Source organism: Magallana gigas, chromosome 2 (genome assembly GCF_963853765.1).
Source record: "Magallana gigas chromosome 2, xbMagGiga1.1, whole genome shotgun sequence".
Lineage (NCBI taxonomy): Eukaryota > Metazoa > Mollusca > Bivalvia > Ostreida > Ostreidae > Magallana > Magallana gigas.
This window is the reverse complement of record NC_088854.1, coordinates 12,727,754-12,748,490: the sequence shown is the minus strand read 5'-3', so window position 1 is coordinate 12,748,490 and position 20,737 is coordinate 12,727,754. Positions and strand designations below refer to the sequence as shown.

At 30.6% G+C, this 20,737-nt stretch overlaps 2 protein-coding genes across 3 annotated transcripts; one reads left to right on the top strand and one right to left on the bottom strand.

Moving 5' to 3' along the window:
- Nucleotides 1-644: 644 nt before the first annotated feature.
- LOC105328066 (uncharacterized) lies at nt 645-14,998 on the bottom strand. 2 transcript variants are annotated; one of them, XM_066075072.1, is made up of 20 exons: nt 14,811-14,998; nt 11,846-11,884; nt 10,007-10,042; nt 9,376-9,414; nt 9,026-9,070; nt 8,879-8,914; nt 8,627-8,686; nt 6,402-6,449; nt 6,216-6,284; nt 5,828-5,890; nt 5,547-5,606; nt 5,265-5,327; nt 5,104-5,142; nt 4,129-4,176; nt 3,986-4,018; nt 3,783-3,815; nt 3,565-3,606; nt 3,321-3,350; nt 2,601-2,717; nt 645-1,111 (listed from the first exon to the last, which is right to left on the bottom strand). In XM_066075072.1, the coding sequence occupies exons 1-20, from the start codon at nt 14,887-14,889 to the stop codon at nt 912-914; spliced, it is 1,179 nt and encodes a 392-aa protein (XP_065931144.1). In that variant the 5' UTR covers nt 14,890-14,998; the 3' UTR covers nt 645-911. The 2 variants fall into 2 exon arrangements, with proteins under 2 accessions (XP_065931144.1, XP_065931145.1); XM_066075073.1 differs by lacking the exon at nt 10,007-10,042 and having other exon boundaries at nt 14,811-14,995.
- A 3,644-nt stretch (nt 14,999-18,642) lies between these two features.
- On the top strand, nt 18,643-20,506 carry LOC105340799 (growth hormone secretagogue receptor type 1). The gene is made up of 2 exons (XM_020072410.3): nt 18,643-19,035; nt 19,173-20,506. Exons 1-2 carry the CDS (start codon nt 18,702-18,704, stop codon nt 20,042-20,044), a joined length of 1,206 nt encoding a protein of 401 aa, XP_019927969.3. The 5' UTR covers nt 18,643-18,701; the 3' UTR covers nt 20,045-20,506.
- The last annotated feature ends 231 nt before the right edge of the window (nt 20,507-20,737 follow it).

Sequence of the window (20,737 nt, the reverse complement as noted above, 5' to 3'; positions counted from 1 at the left end):
CACATAAAAAAAGAAATAAAAACGAACAAGTTTTGTAAATCCGAAAAAATCTATAGCTTCTTCATGATAAATTATATTCCCTATTTGGAATTTAAATTTGAATTAAAGTCTTTGATTTTAGATATATTATGATATTAATAACATCACACTTTTGTTTTGATCTCGTCCCTGGTATCAGCCCTCGGATGGTATCGGCCCGCGCCCTTCGGGTTTGGGCCGATACCAACCGCTCGGGCTGATACCAGGGCCGAGATCAAAACAGAAGTGTGATATTCTATATATATATATAGGGTCCATCTAAGGGCTATGGTACTCAGGTGACCGTCAAGGCCCGTGGGCCTCATGTTTGTTTTTTTAGGGAAAGGGGGGGGGGGGGTTGTCCGACGTAAATCTTCACTGAGGTTTTCAATCGACTCAACCATTGATCCAAAAACCTCAATTTTCATTTTATTAAGTAGTTAAGTTACTAAATTTGTTTTTACTTAAGAAAATTTTTTTCGAAAAAGACACACTTCATTTTCTCATAGAAAAACCACTTCCTCTAATACTTGTTATTAACTAATTACATGTTAACTTGTGAGGATAATAAATAAAAGAATATTCAATAACATAATTAAGGAATGGACACAATAACTAAAACAGTGTAAGTATATTGTATAAAATATTTACTTAATAACAAAAATCAGAATATAATCTAAAACTAGACTGTGAAGTCGATTAATGCATGAACTATTGTAAACATGCCTCAACGTTACAATGTGTAGAACCATACAGTATGTGATTTTGTTTAACGTAATATATTCAGTTTTATAACTAATAATTCGATACATATATAATCAGAATAATTATGCTTTCTATGCAAATGAACTACAAAAAGATATAAAGTCCCAAACAGTAGATTTCAAAACCAATCAGCATGTTGGTTTCGTTTCACAGAAAATTTTAATGCACCTTTCCTCTTCTCTGCCCGTCACTTGACAACAAAATGCGCACATTCCTTGTGCGACGAGGGACACAAGATCAGCAGCCTTGACGAATGTTTCTTTAACAGTTCCCTTCTGTGTGTTTGGTTTCTGGGTGACAATTTCCATTTCTGCTACCCTGTTTGCTTCTGAAATCAAACGTTGAAAGGAGTACTATGAGTAAACTAGGAACATTAGTAGTGTGTTCGGTTTTTATGAAAGTTGTTAAACTGAATCAAAGTCATTTAGAGGAGCTAATAATTTATTTTTTAAATATGTTGTTTACGTATGGTAAATTTGAATTTGTGAAGATTTGTATGGCGCATTTGTTATATTCATATACTTCATTTTATTTCTATGTTTCTATGTTAAAATTATAGTCAATTCCAAATTTTACCATAGAAAATGAGACATCAGTAAAGTATAGTTTTAAACTCCATGAACATGATATGCAACAAGCAATAAAAAAATGGTGAGAAAATGTCTATTTACATGTATTAACACATACTGTTTGAATGTTCTAAAATGTACTGTGATTAAAATGGAAGTTGTGCCATTCATAAATACTTTTCTGGAACACAAAAAGCAACAATTTGTATTTTTGTTGACAAACTAAGTCAATTAAAATTTCATTTAAATGAGAATTTTTAGTACCATTATGTAACGAAGATCACTTATAATATTGATTTCTTAGCAATTATTATCTCCTCGTGCAACTTGCTGCGAAGGAGATAATTATAACATCGCTGCTGTGTGTTTACAATTAAGTTAAACTCGAATTTTCCAAAAAAGAACACTACAAATCGCTAGATTTTTAGCTAAGTTTAATATTTATTATGAAACTTAAATTTGCCTACACTAATTGTATGCATGTGTAATGAATGTCACTGAATAAAAAGAAAACAACTATATAACTAAAGTTTCAAACATTTGTGGTGTGTTTTCGCTTGTAATGGGAGAAATTGTGCAGTCACGTTAATAAGACACCCCTAACATATACATCCCAGAACATGCATGGGGATATGAATAAAAGAAATATTTTAAATCAAAGAGGATTTAACATCTAGAAGATATTAAATGTTTGGTCTCTTCAACTGCATGTATATCCTAATAATTTGCCCCTCCCACATATTTTATTTCGCAAGGGGATGCTCCGCTTTGCGGTGCCCTGTTAAATGTCATATTAGGAAAAACAGGTGTAGAATCATATTTAATTATGAGAATAAGCTTTGAATTCCGTTTGTATGGTTTTTTTTTATTAATTGTTGTTCAAAGTGGTTTATTTAAAGCTGAACACTGCTCGTAAATAGGCACTGTCCGCCATATTTCTCTTTCAGCACCGCTTTCCCTACAACCACCATATAAGCCACAGACCTCTTAAAGGGGCATTGTCACGATTTTGGTCAAAAAAAAATTTTCGATTTTGATATTTACAATGCATCAGTAAGTCATTCTCAACAGGCAACCGAAGTTTACATTTTAAATGTTACAGTGAAAATTCCAGTTTTAGACCTAAAATGAATGTTTTAAACGTTAGGAACTCTTAAATTATGCTTAAAATGATTTTTTACGAGCGGTGTTCAGCTTTAATGTTGCACCATAAGGTTAAAAATAGTATAATGGGATATTTAAGGTTACCTTCTGTCCTCATAAGACACAGTGTATTATAAACTGGATCTGGCAACTGTATACACAGTGGTTTGGGGAACGCGATTCCTTTCCCCTTGTTCGATTCTATTATCTCCTTTGCAACTTCTGTAATCGAAAAAAAACCAATGATAAATATTCATCGTAACTATACTATATTTTTAACATGATACATTTTGGATGTTTAATCAGTGATTTGAATTGCTTTGGTATAATAGTCAGTTACATTCTTTTATTCTAATTTTTTTTAAACGTTTGTATACAAATTACTGGGAAAAATACATTTAAAACTATAATACGCGTTCTTTGGATTCATTTTTTAATATAACAATAGTTTAAAACAAGCAAAATCATACTTTGCTTCGCAACTGAAGCTAAAACGACTTTTTAAACGACTAAATTGTTAATTTAAGAGACTACAGGTTTTACTATTTTAAAATTATGTTTTAAGTTTATCTTTTAAAAATGCTTAAAAATGGTTGTAGTCAATAACAAAACATCTAATACATATTAATTAAATATGCTTTTATACTTATTCCCACAGTAGCTTACTCTAATTGATATGGAACAAAAGTATGTTTAAAGAAAAGTTCTGAAAAATACAATTGCATGTTGCTATACATGTATACTTTTTAAAAATTACAATGTAAATGTGAAATTTAAATTTGACGACCTATTACATTGCGTAAATTAATTGCAAGTTTTACTTACGTTTCAAGTTTGGCGATATGGTCGAGGGAGCTGAAAAAAACACCTATTTATTAAATACTGTAAATTCAAAACTTTCAAGCAGCAGTCATTGCTCTCTGATTAACAAAAGCATAAACTGAGGGAAAACCTTAAATAAAAAGATGAATGCAGAAAGCCATTTAAGCTGTTTATCATTAGGATAACGCATGTAAACCTGATCAGATAATGTTTGTAAATCAATATTGACAAAAATGCATATACATACCTTTCGATGCAGTGGAATTGGTTGTTGGGGCGACAGTTTTAACTATATGGTAATGGTAAAAGCATTCCAAATAAAGCCATATCAAGAACACAATCAAAATGTAACTGCATGTATGAAATACTCAGAAATGATACAATTAATAAAAAATATTTGAATTCAGATCTCATGATACAGTTTACAACAACAAAATTAGATATATCAATACGTTGTAAACAAACCAGAAATTCCGGCAACTGCAAGGTCAAACGCACCTGTTAACACAATAAACAAGAAAGGTCAGATTACTTTGTCATCTATAAATCGGGGGGATCAGAATCTTAATTATACGCGGGTTTTTTATTTTAAAAATATATTTTTTTTATTGAGTATGTTTTTTTCAGTAACGCTGTGAACAAAAGCAAAATTGAAGATTTCTTATTACCTGGGACTCTTGCAATAGCAGGACGAAATAAACCTGAAATGAGTATGCATTAGATAATCGATTAAAAAAACTTAATATTTCTCTTAAAAACGTAATTTTAAGCTCTTGACAATACATTGGCAATAACTGAATATTTCACCCACCTTTCCTGACGTTAGAAAACCGGTTGGCATTTGGAAAAGTATCTAAAGCTGCAAATAAGATAAATGCATTTAAATTAAAATGTAAACTTTATTCAGATTAACACATACATTTCTTAATTACGCTGATCTACTGAATTTGATTTAATGTTACTATAAACTATTTCTTGTCACAAAACAATATAGCATTGAGATTGTTCGTCTTGCATTTCGTTTTTTTTGTATTCTATTTCAAGCAAAAACGTCAACAAAAACGTTTTAAATATATTAACAAATGAGTGTTCCTGTAAATTTAAACAAATTATGTCAAAGATATGTTGCCAACATGTACTTGTTCTCGTTTTGGTATCGTTTGTTTGCTTGTTTGGTCTTTTGTTGGTTTTTTTTTATCGGAAGGGTGGTAAATTCTATTCATTTTGTTTTAATATGATAACAAACTTACCACGGTTTTGTTTAATTAAAAAAAAATCAGTGTTTTGTATCCCGCATAAAACTCAATAACTTGCAGCGCTTTATCAGAGGCGCCATTGTTTGTTGGGTTTCTTTCAGGGCATTAGCGTTCACCAGTTTTAACGTCTCTTAGTCAAATCCCAAGTGCATTTGCCAAAATCACCCTATTTAAATGGGTTGGTAACCTTGGTTAAAATGTTACCAGTAAATAATTGTAATTACTGTGACTTAAAATTTCAGCCATGGCCATTATTCGCCAATAAACTTTAAAATTATATTTCTCTGTGATTTTCTCTAATAATAGATATACCTTACTGAAGCATTCTAAATTTTAAAATGCAAAATTAAATTTTTAAAAATCTTCAGCTCTAATCGGGACGACCCCCGTTTAATGATTTAATGCATTTTTAATCTCAAATAAACTTTATTTAAGATTATTGTAATTTAAACTAGGAATACACGAAACATTCCGACGAAGTCAAAATAGTATCATTCAAGCCTGCTTATTCCATTTAAATTGTTACTCACGATTGGTATTAGATCCAGCAGAAACTCTTTCGTTGTTCCCTGTGAAAAAGCCATATATCAATAAATCAAAAGCGCTGTTGATTTCGGTCACTATGATTTAGTAGCAAAAATTGTATTTCATCGACACTGTTACAACTGATGGTTTATCGATGATCACCTACTGAAATCTGGCATGTTGGCGGATGATTTGAAGAAAGAGTGTTGCACTGACTGCACTGGATCTACTGCAAAAATAATTTAAATTACTGGGGTTTTTTTAAGCCTAGTTATAAACTCATCAACATATTACACTTCATCAAAACTCGTTGAGCCGAATTATCTTACTTTATACTTTTCATATATTTGTCACAAAAACTTTATATGAAAAAAATCATCTGTCACCGAGTAAGATAGAAATAAAGATGTATATTCTCATCACGACAGGAAAGGTAAATAAATCTTACTCATTTTGTCCATATTCACTGATGAGTGAGAAACTGTTTGTCTCATAGACTGAAGAGGTTCTAATGAAAAACCGAAAGCTAATCTTTAAAAAATGTTTAAAACCTTTGATGAAAACATTAGATAAAACTGATTAGAAAAATAGCGATACTTATTCATTGCTTAGTGTATCAATGCTGCTATGTTTATTTTATGTTGTCAAACAATTTTGTTATACAGTTTAACATCATTATAGTACATCAAACAAGTTTATTCAAAGATATAGACAAAACGTTTTACTTACGCATTGCATTAGCATTAAAAGATGATTGCGACGATGACATGTGTTGAAAAGATTGCATCGGACCTTCAATAAATAAAATAGAATTATAACAGATACCAATACACTTGCAAATGTCTTTCATCTGCATTTCCCCCCCAAATAATATATAACCTGTGTGTCCTCTGTATTCCGATATAAAGATCTGGTTTAGAAGACGCTGTGCGTATATATGATCTATGTGCTGGTCAAAATATGCAAGGTGGACCCTTTTTGCTCTTAAGAATTACTTTCAAATGAAAAAAAAACTTTTTGTTTGATCAATCAGTAAAATAAATCGATCAATTGGTCATTTATAGACAAATAATGGATATAGATGGATAGAAATATGGAAAGATAAAAAAAAAGGTACCCATTGACCCAAATGCCGTCGAAGTTGCTGATTGGTCTTCCCTTCCTTGTTGCATAGACTGCATTGGGTCTATAAAGTCAAAGACAATACGAATTAGATAACTTTTGGTAGCTATTTTTTCTTAAAGATAACAAGTTCATTTGATAGTGAATTTCATGTATATATACCTTTACAATGGCTACTTACTATGTCCTTTAAAAAATCCCGGATCAGAGGAAAATTGTTGTGTGATCCCTAGAATAGTTCACAACATATGCTTAAAAATACATAAACACTAGATGATACCCCGCGCAAGCGCGAGAATTAACCCTTTAAAGGTTAGGTTATTTACACTCCTTTAAAATTGAATTAAAAAACTGCATTGATAGATATTTAGAGTAGCGGGCAGGGATGAACATTCTAAACTTAAATGAATGATATTCACATATATTTACATTCTACTGTGTTTTTCCATTTAATTCTATGGTCTTCAAATGCCTCTAAATGCAACAAGTAGTCAAAGGTCAAATTGACGAATTTTATTATGACGTCACAAACGTTGAACGCTGTAAACTGCAACGTCACAAGCGAAAATCAAAGTTCACGCTTGTGGCTGTTACTGTGGCTCTTCCATTAATATTAACTTACCCTTAGGATAAGATAGGAATTTTAAGGTATGAATCACATTTACAGACAAGGCAAGAAGTTAAAAAATGTAAATATAAGCATTAAATCATGATTTTTTTAAGTATACACTCTCATAACTGCAGCGGTGTGTGCATACAAATTTTCATAACGCGCTAACGCGCGTTACTCAATTTGTATGCACACACCGCTGCAGTTATGAGAGTGTATACTTCAAAAAATCATGATTTAATGCTATAGTACATGTACATGTACGTGGCCTTAATCCAGTTTGTTGCAGCTGACTTGAATTTTTTTTTATTCTACAGTGTATCTCTCTCTAAATGTAGTTCTTAAGGTCAATTTTCAATATAGTTCCTATAACTGTTGCAAATAAGAATTTCAAATTAAAAAGCTGCCGCAAATAAGAATTTCAAATTAAAAAAAAACAATCTGAGGGGGGGGGGGGGGGGGCATTAAACTTTCCCGTTTTAAGCATACACCATTTATCCTTACAGTATAGCAATCGCAACTTCCCGAGAATTGACATCATCTCACATATGTTGAAATACCAAAGGTGTAAGCAAGTACTCTGGTGCAGGCATTTTGTAGTTTATTTGCAAGTTTAGATACGTTGAAAATTTTACAGGCCAAACTATGATGCATTCTTAATTGAAAACAGTTGTAACTCGAATATCCATAGTAATACCCGATTAATCCAATATTAGTCTTGCCTATTTTTTTTTATCATTTAACAAGTAATATTTGAACAAAGATCGGGTCTTCAGAGCAAAATCGTATTAATTAAATATTGTTTACTGACTATTTAAATAGGCTATTTCGAATTCGGTTTATAAATAAATCAGTAAAATATTTGCATATATTTAAGCCCGTCCGTAAATGAGTGTCGTTATCAATGCATAATCAAAGATTGTACGTATTAATAGGAACCGCTGTAGTCAATATAAAAAATCAATATTTTTGGTATATGTATCATTCATACCATTGTATACAAATGACAACCGTTAAAATATTAACCGTGTAAATTTGGTTGTTCCCTGTGTTTAATTATGCTTATTTACATGGATACATAATTATGTACGCGTAGATTGTTAGCTTTTCAATGTATTCTTTTATGGTTACAATGGATATGACCAGCTGTTATAAAAAAAAAAGTCGTTATCAAATTTATCATGCAATACATGTATAAAGTCAGATTAAGAAATGGTTTTCTTTACTTAATCAATTCTTCGAAGTTGAGATTCTTGATGTAGAAATAATCAGCTCAAATTAACATATTTCACAGTCGTAAATTGTTATACATGTATGAAAATATCATACACCTTTTGATATATATTTGAAGCTTATCTTATTACTTATATACGAAATAAGGTGGGAAAACCCTGGGTTAAGTCCACTGTCCAACACACATTTAACGTGTTAATAATAAGCAGCGCTTTCTGTAGAAATCAAGCGACGACTTTGACAAACTGCTAATATTTAAAGCGTATTCGAGTCTGATCGGCGTCCTCTCTTACTACAGAAATGATTTATGAAGAAAAATGATAAAGTTGACATCGTGACAAGTGCTTAACACTACTAAACGTTTAACATATTTCATCCTAAGCAACTTATATTTTCTTAGCATGTACATCGGTCTTGCATTATAATTTTAAAAACTTACAATGCTTTCATTTACGACTTAAAAAATGTTTGTTAATTAGGTTAAGATGAAAAAAAATCAGGGTTTTGGGCTTTAAGCAAACTAGCAATTCTTGATAAACATTTTTTAAGAATAGTCAACTCACTTATAGGGTTGATTTCAAGTGATGTTTTTGACATTGTTTGTTTCACTGCATTCACGGGGTCTATAAGTGAACAGAAAATGCGTATTAACTCAAAGGTCGTTTTATATATATATATGACAGAAAACACATAACATAAGCCATTCGTTATCCTAACGATTAATGCGAGTGCCGTTATATAAAACACCATTATTTTATTCATCATTAGATGATAGTCTAAAAATCTCTGAATCGTGTGTTTAAAACCGGCGTTACCAAATGATCCCTGTGGTATTCCGTTGCTTGAAACCTCTAAAACAAAAACAAATTGAGCAGATATTAATATTATATTCAATGTGTTTGAATCTATACCAACTATTGCTTGAATATCGCTACCTTGCATCATATAATTTGTGTACATACCGACTCTTGTTTCTGTATGAACTTGTCCATTAGGCTGCTTGAACACTAAGGATAAAGAAGCAACATATTGTTTTAAATAATGGTTCAATTTCCATTAGTTTACATTGATTTATGGATTAATTTTAAACATATTTGAAAATTGAAAAAGTTATAAGATGATTAATAGATAGATAGATAGATAGATAGATAGATAGATAGATAGATAAATAGATCTCACACAAATATTAATTGAAAACAATTGTTTGTTTTGGTTTGGTTTTCTTTTTCAAGGTCAATTTGAAAACATATCATGCTAGATAGGTATATATCATCCAAAATCTATAGGTAGTAGAACAATTAAAAGCACTTGCCTGTAAAAAACGTGCCCTGTGACCCGGAGCCATTCATATCTGTAATTTAGAATAAGAATATAACGTCAATTTTCAATCAATGCAAGAAAAAACTATCGTACAGTTAATAGTTTGTTACGATTCAGTATGTTTGTAAGCGAACATTAATCTTAAGCAATATTTGGTTGTAAACAAATGGACAAAAAAAATATGCCTTAAATATATTTTTTTCATGTCATGGTATACTGGAAATTGCACGTTTATAAACGTACATGTATCATTCCATGTACCACACCCAACGAATTTGTAATCAGTAAAAAGGGTTAAATATCAAGCTTATTTACAAAAAGACTGGAGTACAGGTCAAGGAAGTAAAAAGACAACAAGAATAAGGAAACAATCAATATAAAAACAAACATATCATTTGATATGGTATATAGTTTTAAGCCTAAAGAGAACAAAAATGTATATTCAAGACATTGAAGACAATGACTGAAATACAAATGTTTTATTTGATGATTGGATACTTTGGAACTTTATTTAATACATTATATACAATAACGTGACATCGAGGAAACACGGTGAATAAATGACAGTTGTAAAATCATGTATATTTTGGACAGTACATGTGCGTTTGGTGTTTTTTTTTTACCTGATCCAAAAGTCTGCATCACGTTTCTCGCCATACCTTGATAAATCATAATCATGTCAGAAAACAAATAGCGTAGCCTCATAATAGCGAAGTTATGTAGCAATTACTTATTTAAAAATATGAACTGAGCTGTTATTCGAAAACACTTTTTCTTTTTTAAATATAGGTTTTGGTATTATTTACAATGCTTAAGTATTGCAACATGTTTCGTAAAATAAAAAAAGATATTAAAAATAAGTTTATATTTAAACAATTTTCACATCAAAGAAAGACTCAAAATGCTTACTTTAAAAAAACGTTTATTACAGTCTGAAATCGTACTGTGATATTAATATGACATTTCCTTGTTTCTATTTTTATCCCAATACGACATTTTATAATTACTTAATTGCGTTTTAGATTAGTAATGGCTTGTTCCATGTCAATCTTTAATTTAATAATAATGCTTAATATCTCATGACAACCATTGTAAGTTTGTATATTTGACATTTTGAACCTTCTCTAAAATTAAATAAGCCCGAATTTTGATTGTAATATTCTTCTCTTGGACGTACGTGTGTTCGTCCTAAATTACAATGATTTAAATGTTTATGAGATAATGCCATAATTGATAATTATCTTAAGGTAACCACTCATGGCTGGCCCTAACATATTATTTACTACGAAAAAATATTTTCTCCTAAAGGAAAGGCATGAGAGAGAGAGAGAGAGAGAGAGAGAGAGAGAGAGAGAGAGAGAGAGAGAGAGAGAGAGAGAGAGAGAGAGCGAGAGAGAGAGAGAGAGAGAGAGAGAGAGAGAGAGAAAGGGAGAGATGAAATTTTGCGAAATTGCATCTTGAGCAAGTAAAAAAAAATTCCTATTAAACAAAAACAAGTTGCCGACATCGATAATGAGGGATGGTTTTACCTGTAAAAGATTCAAAGCACATTTACAAACGTACAAATACATGCCTCATTATCCTTTTAGAGAAAAATATTTTAGGTAATACTTTCATGCATATACATTTAACATTCTAAAGTAAGGATTAATTTTATGGTATAATTCTACGAGTGCTGTTTTACTGATTATTAATTATCGCATTGTTCGTATTAAAAAGTAAAAAAAAAATAAGTTATAAAATATACATTTTTCTTACTAAAATAAATGTATATTTGTCTTGAAATTGTTATACATCATTATAAGTTACTAATCGCTGATTAATTCTGCTACACACCCTGTTTAAGAATAGATTCTGCGATAAAAAGTCAACCACATAGTGCGCCTTGCACGTGACAAGCAATTTAAATACTTTACTGTCATATCAAATCGTTAATATTCCATACATCAGATCAAATAGGTTTATTAAACAAAGAAATTCATTCATCAGCTTTAATTTACAGAATTTTCAAAGGAAAAAATATTCTGCTAAGTAACTCATTGAACAAAAATTTATAGCTATTACATAATAAAAATGGTTTCTGTTCAGCTTCAAATCACCACATAAAATGTCATTAACCTCCATCATGTGTATGTCAGTGTACATACATTCCGAAGTTTATAATCTTTCCATTTCACTCTCATTTAAAGAAAAATCAATCAGTTTAAAGAAACTATACAAAGAATGTTAAAGCTTACAATTTAATAGCCATTTACTTTTGTTTTCTGACTGCGTTTTATTTTTATTTGTTTACATTTTTTTCATTGTTTTTTGTATTTTAGGTTAAACTACCGTATTAATTAACACTTAAAACATCGAAAAAGTTGAAGTGTTTAAATAATCTCATCAATACTTTGAAGAATATCGTCTTTCATATATATTTAAAAAAATCTATGTACAACGTTGTTTCAAATATGACATACCAAGGTTAGAACTCCTCGCAAAAGATCGTCCCCATGCGCCTGAAAATTAAATATATGATAATTATCTACATGTTACTTTGCATTTCTTAATTTTTCAAAATGAAGCATTAGTCTTACTGGGAGTTTGCAATTATGCTCTTCGAAATTATTTTCCAACATTTTCTGGAAACCTTTATTCATTTGTAAGTCAACAGCATAAGTGTATTACACACTCTTAAATATAAGAATGCAAATATCCGATTTTTAGAACACTTTCATATATTACATTTACATAAATTTAAACGTTTGAGTGAAAAAAGATATTCATTTTACGTCATGATGATGCTTTTGTGGTGTTTATTTAATAAAAATTTTGTATCATGAATTTTACTTTTTTCTTACTAATATAGATTTCGTGACATTCTAGATGTGACTATACACAAGATGAAGTCACAGTTGTTTTTGTCTTTTTGTCATGTATCTACCATGCAATCAAATATGGTTTAAGTTAACACTTTTTGCATTCAAAATTGCTATATTTAATCATCTTTGGACTTTCAAAAACAAGTTTTTGAATATGAAAAGCTGCAAAGATGATTTAAACTTGATCTTATGGTTTATTGAAAAATAAACAGCATTTTAAAAAGTTCACTGGGATATCAACTTGGTTGGACACGTGATCAAATTCTGTATAACCCGAAAGACTTTTTTGATCACGTTCCAACCAAGTTCAAATACCAGTTAACCTTTTTAAACATTGTTGTTTATTGTATTTACGTTTGAGAAAGACAAATAGTTTAACATTATTAACATAACCGTTGTTTTGGGGTTTTTTTTTTTTGTTTACAAAAATGCAATGGTCAAACCTACTCTATAGGTTTACATGAGGAAACATATTTGCAAATGTATACAGTGGAGCCTCAGTTATCCGGACACTTTCGTTCCCAAGTTCAATCGTCCGGATAGGTGAAGCGTCCGGATATCTGAAATGTGTCTATTTTTGTCATGAATGATAATGTATTTGTATACAATGGCTCCCAGTGTTGAAACTAGGTTTTTTTGCCTTTCATACCATATAGCAACACATGCTAGAGTTGTCTGTTGATATGAACATTTTAAGAGATAAAGAACTCTGCTTTATTTTATTATTTTGTCATGAAATATTAACCGGACAATAATGATAACCGAATCTAGCTAAATTTTTTGTGTCCAAGTGTGATATGTGTGTGATACACTGTTGTTCGCAATTTTCCAATTTTTGAAAGTGATTTGGGAAGCCAATGTATTTATACAAGCTACTCATGAGGGTCTAGCACATAAAAAAGGTGTGAAACTTAATTGACAGGGGTAATCTTTTGTACTGAGTAGGGTATCATCAAATTTTACCGTCCGGTTAAATGAAGCAAGATTAGTAGTAAATCAGTGTTTTGTGGTAAAAACAGGCCGTCCGGATCCGGAACACGAAATTCCGGATAAATGAGACAAAATAACGTATAAAAAATCTGTTCCCAAATAAAATCGTCCGTAAACTGAAGCGTCCGGTTATCTGGCGTCCGGATATCTGAGGCCCCACTGTATTTCATTACAGAAATGAACGTTTTTGCTATTCAAAAGGTTTATTTGCAAGTATCCATAATGAGCATTGTTTCAAGGGACGGGAGTGTATAAATAGCTAAATATCCCTTACCTGGAAATATGAAGAGGAACATTTTTCAGATGAAGTAAAAATGAACTATTATGGCCTTTGAACAAATTGGTGATGCAATTCAATTTAGTCCCTTCATTTTTAAAACAAGACGGATAGGTAACAGTGTTTTATTCAATTATAACCATCGTTCACAGTACTAGGTATTGTAAGTTGTTGGTGCAAATGGTTCTAGACTTCATCTAAGATATCTGGGGGGTTTTTAAGGGATACCATTCAAATCAATTTTGACTATAAAATCTAGATCTTGTTTCACAATGGAATTTAAATATTAGTGTTTGTTAATAACCGTCGAATTATTGCCTTAATTCATTAAAAAAAACTATCAAACAATAAGACAGCTTCTGCCCGAATTATTGCCTTAATTCATAAAAAAAACTATCAAACAATAAGACAGCTTCTGCTTGTGACTGTTGCTCTGTATCATAGTGCGGTAAACAGGAGTTTATAGACAAAGGGGCGTTCTCTGCTGAGGAGGTGTTCGAATTACAATAGAGGCTTTATATTTTTCAGCCAAGTTCATGTATTTACATTTGCTTTTTACTTGGACATTATTTTAATTACTACTTCTTAAGGTAACTCACTCATACTTTTTAAGACACTATGTCACATTATGGCGAATTAATTTTACTGTTAAATTGTTTGTATCATTCAACTTGGATGAATATTATCATAGCTCAAAAGTTACCATATCGGGCTTCTGAACCGTGTATAATGAGTTGGATCCGCTTATGGCTTCTTTCATGTTTACTTATTTTAAGTCTTGAAATCTTGGGTTTTTTTCAAATCCGAAACTGCATATATCTTCGTAAAACATGTACATTGTTGTTCTAATATTTTGAAAATAGGAGATTTGGCAGACTTTGTATGTCCCTGTTGTTGAAACAGTTTTCGAATGTCATTATAGTAACATAAACTACTAGTCGATACTTTAGATTACATTTCGTTTGGTTTTGTAAAGTTTCATATGCTCAATTTTAGTTCATGTCGCCAAAGATTTTTGATTTTGATAACATTCTTTAAATCACTTTTGAAATAAATCTTTTAACTGAATGAATATTCTGCAAAATATCGTTATTTTTATACTATGAAAACGTGTTTATTTTTTGTAAACTGATATGCGATCACAAAGAATCCTGTTCCTCTATCAAATGCCAAATTATTTTCCAATAGATTAATTGCATTAAGGCATTCAATATCTTTTTAGGGATACCTATTTTATTTATATCTTTTGAGGTTAACAAACTCAAATCTATATAAATATGAAATAGACATACTTACTGTCTAATGTAAACTGGGCGTTTGCATTATAACAAAGTAAATAAAATACAACCAAGAACTCCGTGGATCGTTCCTTCATAGTTTTGAAATAACTTTAAACCCACAGATGTAACGGCCTCGAAGCTCAACACTACAGCACAACCCTCAACTCAATTTGATGTGTACAAATACAATGACTCCAGACGGAATATTAATTAAACGTGCTTTTATGGAAATTCATTTGTGACAAATTTGACATTTCCATACTATATGAATGTCAGGTCTCTTTCTCTTAAGATAAAAGTTTTATTATGACAAGATAGAATATTAATTAACATGGGGATAGTTGACTGTACTTTTGTAGTTTATTGTTTTAAATAATCAAACTTAAATAACAAAACTAATTAAGATTTGCACTTAATTAATCTCAGAAGATAGATTTTTATAATTGATGAACTTATTCTGGTAAAAAAACAAAAATAAATTTTAAATAGGTAGATTTTGAGACATAATAAAATGACAGAATTGAGATATGTTTGTTGATTAATTGTGGAGCTGTGTTTTAAGGTCTTAAACGACCAATGGTGTTTTCAAATCTAAAATTCTTGAATATTGCCATATTAAAACAATTATGTAATGAAAAAGAAATTACCATATAAAATGATATTATCATTGGTCAAATAAATTTGTTTTTAAAATAAAAAAAAAATTCCATATTTTTTAAGACGAATATTAGGAGAGACTTCTCAAACATAATGTGCGTGCAATCTGAATTCAATATTTAATGATAGTTAATATTATTAGTTCCTCAGTAACAAATAAAACATACGTATTTGCTTTAGAGTTGTCCGAAAGATGAAAGAATATGCTCATCAGAAAACCTATTAGAGATATTACAAATGAAATTTTTAAAACATTTATGTTCTTTATCTGACAATTTTCTTCTAAATGTTCCATTCCCTTTACCCGCTTAATCTTTTTTTTACACAATCGTGATAATTGTCGAAACCTTTAAAAGATCCGCCAAAGGAGCAAAAAAAAAACTACATGTAAATATCGATTTATTAAGTGTATAGTCATACGTTAAGAAATAATAAACAATGAATGAATGTATTAACTAAATGTAGTACAACTTTGGCAAGAATAGTTCTTAATATATTACACACATTCAATAAACCTTTCACTCTACTTTATGACTGTCAAAGATACGATTGAATTATTCAATTGTATAAGGGCTCAACAGAAATAATCTTTGAATCTGGACAGACGAGGGTTTCATTTTTTAATCGAATATAAAATTACTGTATCATAATAACAAAAACTGCACACATTAGACCGTCCATGTTAATTACACAAATAGTGTTCCCTAATTGTCTTTGATCTCGGGAAAAAGATAAACAGTTGGCAACTAGGTTTAATCAATAAGCACTCTATAACACGCTGTATTTTTTGTAAATTTGTAATTAACATGCCTGCTGAGAAAATCATGTTTAGGGTTTCGAAATGTTGCTAGAGTACAGATCCTCTACTATTTCTTAATATTCAAAAACGAGCTTGGAATTTGAATTACATATAAACATATTCTGTTGTATTCTATTCTAAGAAAGATGGTGATAAAACATATGATTTTTTGACATCGCACATAAAAATCATAAATTCGTCACAATTTCCATTTTAAAAACGTGATGTTAATTCTTAAGTTCACTATATAAAAACATATTAATTAAGCAAGTTGTAGTGGGCATAATTATTAACAAAATTTCATAAGTTTTAGAATTTGATTTAATATTTTTATTGAATTATTCTCGTCTACGATTTAGTTTTTCTACAAAATCAAATATCGTATTGATATAAAAAACGTCAAACATTACTCGCCTTATTCATACTTGTCAAAATGATAGCTAATTGTTAGGCTGTGCCTTATTACCTGAATGAGGTCAATTGGGATTAGTAATCGCTTGTATAATAGAATGAATATCTTTTTAAGTAATGTTCTAACTTACAGTCCTGTTAATGAAATATTATGTTCACTTTAAAAGTACATAGAATCCCACCAATTTTGAGAATAAAAAATTTAATTGTATAAAACTCTGGTTTGTGCGTGGTTTTTTTCCCTACAAAGTTCTGCGTAGTAAGTCAAACTTGATGCGTTAATTTCACATAGTTTTGCATTCTTCCCTGATATGTTTTCTTAAAAATGGTAACAAATAATTTATAATCTAAAGGTTTTATTTTGACTTACGTGTTTGCCTATATGTTACTTTTATAGATAATTCATGAAATGGCAAAACAAAAGAAAGGTTAAGTAAATATTGGCTACCCACGAATATGGACCCCCACGAATAAAAATGATTCCACAGTATTGCATGTATAAGATGATCAATTACGGTCTATACGATCGGATGCAATAAAGCACGAATGACTTTATAAGCAAATGGCCCCAAGTTGAGTACAAATTCGTAACTAAGCTATGGAACTCATTATTAAGGGTTCATTATTCCTCCTAGGTTCCTGTTTCCATCACATTTCTTTTTTTAAAAGCATACATTTTTCGTCAAAAAAGAATTGAAATCGATACCAGGCAAACATCAAATTTCCTCTTCAATATGCCCTCATTTTTCTACGCAGATCGATCGACTAATCTGGTGTATTTTATCTATTAAAGAGTGCTCGAAACACATTCAAGTTGCATAATTCTAACACATTATAATGTCGTTTGCAATGTAACACGTTGACTTTTAATTTGAAAACTAAAGCGCCAGATGTGGCGGTTCAAAACAGAATGGCAGGACTTTTTTCATTAAACATGTAGTTTATGACATGCTTTTTTACCACAGAAGTACTCAAGAATGTAGAAATATTAAGCAAAAATTGAAGGACATATCGGTCAGATTTTCGAATGATAAATAATCCAATATTACGAAGAAATACAGCATTTTAATTATACATGCTTAAAGGGGCAAGGCCACAATTTTGGTCAAATTTTATTCTTCTATTTCTATTGCTTAAAATGCTTTTAAAAAGCATTTGTAATGATTAAAAAAAATTTTGAGTATCGGTCGTAAAGTTATAAGCAAGATCGAGAGCTCACAATTTCTAAACAAGGCTAGTGTCCTGTTTTTGTTTACATTGGTTCAATAAACCTTTTAAGGTTCTTTATAAAGCTGATTTCTGTTTCTTCTAATTCGTTTTAAACATAAACAAAAGGTTCCTAGCGATTGTCACATTCATTTAAGGTCTAAAACTTAAATGTTTACTTCAACTTTCAAAACGTGAACGTTTATTACATAACAGAGAATTGTGATCTCTGTATCTTTTAACACGACGAAATGACCCCCAAATTTTGGTTGACTATTAGAAATGCCTTACTTAAGCATCGTAAACATTAAAAACGGAAATAAGTTTGTTTACCAAAATCGTGACCATGTCCCTTTAAATCATTAGTATAAACCTAGTTAATTTGTTCCTATTATAATCATTATCAACAAAGCTCTTCTAAGATAATATTAAAATAAAACTTGGTTTGATACTTTCAAGATCATGTATTAATTTCATCGTATAGTTTAAACAGGTAAATAAAAATCCTTTTACAATTGTTTATATCAATTGAATGCTCCCATCGAAATATATTCAACTTTATTGATACAAGCGCTTGCTATATAGCTTTCATTAGATTCCTTAACAAATTATTTAACTTTATTAATATCATTGATTGAAAATGAAATATTTTCTTCCTAAGATAATGGTATTTAGAAATGTATCGGAAAAAGTATAGAACCGTCGCTTACCAACCAGGTTATTATATCTTTTCAACCAATGAGCAGACGACAATCATTCTTATTAATTATCAGCCATACATGTACATATATTTAATAGATGGTCTCATATTAACGCTTAAAGCTTTATTTCTCGATGAGTCGAACAACAACTGACATGGATAACGCAAGCCACGTTGAACTGAATGACTCCATAGAGACCACTTTTCTTCGCAATTCGAGCATACCAGAACCTCCTCGTTATATTCTGGTAATTGCGAGTGTTTTCTATTCAATCACCTTCATTGCTGGGATCATCTCAAATTTATCGGTTGTCGTCGTAGTTGTCTTTGCCAAGCGCATTCGTTCTCGAATGAGCGCCTTATTTGCAAACCTGGGCATTGCCGATATGATGGTAATACTCGTGTGCATGCCATCTGCTGCTATTGATCTTTTCGCAAAAGAGGTTTGGTATCTTGGAGAATTTATGTGTAAGTATCTTAGATTATCTGTAACCTTAGTTAAAGAAATCAAATACGTCAAACCTCCAACACTCGTTTAATTTATGTATATCATATAAGCTAAGCTACACATAATGATTTGTCATACAGTGTATATCATTTTACAGGTAAACTGGTACCGTTTGTGGAACATCTTGTGTCTCTTGCAACAGTGTTAACGATTTTAGCTATAACGTATGACAGGTATCGTGGGATTTGTTTTCCTCTCAATTCACCATGTTTTTGGACAAAGCTTCAAGTCAAATCAGTTATCATTACCTTGTGGGCTCTCGCAGTTACAGCAAGTATCCCTGTGGCATTCATTGCAAACTTTAAAGACTCGCATTTTGTGGATGGAACCCCGATCAAAGTATGTAGAATGCCCATAAACTCGCTATGGAAGAAAGTTTATATCGTTGGACTTTTTTCAGTATTTTTCCTTTTTGTGCTTTTTATACTTCTATTTTTTGTTACGCACATGTGCAGAAAACTAATTTGGCATGTCCGCTTTTTGGAGAGACAAGCTGATAAAGAATCCGACAAAATGGCCTCAGGAAGACGCAGGGTTATTTACATGTTAATTCTAGTTATTACAACATTTTTTCTTTGTTTGTTGCCTCAAAGAATTTTTGGAATTTGGCTAATATTTGTTAATCCATCAAAAGTATACGAGCTAGGATTAGAAGGGTACTTGAACTTGATCACATTTACTCGAGTAATGTTGTACATCAGTAGTGCTTCAAATCCAATAATATATAATATTATGTCCAAAAAATTCCGCCATGCTATAAAAGAAATGATCCCTTGTGGGTGTCATACAGAAACCGAACAAAACTCTCTTGAACTTATGAAACTTGTAACATTTGTAAGTGTTCAGCTGTCACCAGCAAGAAGACGAGGTAAGGGATCAGTAAAATTTTCTACACCAAAAAGCGATGATATTTTGCCAGTCAAAATTAAAATCATTCGAGGGAGCGAAACGAAAACTTCTTCATTTTAATGTACATTATATATACATTTGTACCATTAGTTCTTTTGAAACCCGATCGATAGCGCGATATTTATTTCTTCAATGAAGATTAGCACGTTCTGTGGCACCCATTTTAATCAATTAACACTACAAGAGGATGCCATTCCTTTTCTAGATCAGAAGAAATTGGAACTGTTGTATAAAACTTAATTTTAATATGATCGTTAGTCAGCAAACACATGTATAGATATTGGTCACTTGAAACTTTCTTTAATTGTCAGAAGTTAGTTGTCTGTTTCCTCGATTTGTGTTTGTTTATGTTTTAGTTCACTTTATACCTTCTTTAACCGCCAGATGTTATAATTTATTTTGTCTGTGTACTTGTTGTCTTATTTAACATCAGTCCAATGTGGATTACATCTATAGTGAAACATGTGTAGGATAATGAAAATGTATATTAATAACGCTTAATGTTATAAAACATAATTTCTAGTGAAAATACCAATAACGATATATTTCTCATTATTATATGTTATTATAACATCGAGCAAAAAAAAAACATTGAGGAAAAATACAAAAACTAAAAAAGAAGAAATCGTGAGTTATCATTGAAATTACTCAGCAATTTTTTAATTAAAAAAATGATCATGTACAATTACCAAATAAAAGTTTCAAACATATATGTGACTTAATTATTCATCTTTTAAAATTACAATTTAATAA

What these genes read in the sequence shown, in the direction of transcription:
- LOC105340799 (XM_020072410.3), top strand. Translation starts at nt 18,702, where the DNA reads ATGAGTCGAACAACAACTGACATGGATAACGCAAGCCACGTTGAACTG. An exon ending in GTATCTTGGAGAATTTATGT is followed by an intron (nt 19,036 to 19,172) that starts GTAAGTATCTTA and finishes ATCATTTTACAG; the next exon opens with GTAAACTGGTACCGTTTGTG.
- LOC105328066 (XM_066075072.1), bottom strand. Translation starts at nt 14,889, where the DNA reads ATGAAGGAACGATCCACGGAGTTCTTGGTTGTATTTTATTTACTTTGT. An exon ending in CGCCCAGTTTACATTAGACA is followed by an intron (nt 11,885 to 14,810) that starts GTAAGTATGTCT and finishes TTTAATTTTCAG; the next exon opens with GCGCATGGGGACGATCTTTT. An exon ending in GACGGCATTTGGGTCAATGG is followed by an intron (nt 5,891 to 6,215) that starts GTACCTTTTTTT and finishes TATTTATTGAAG; the next exon opens with GTCCGATGCAATCTTTTCAA.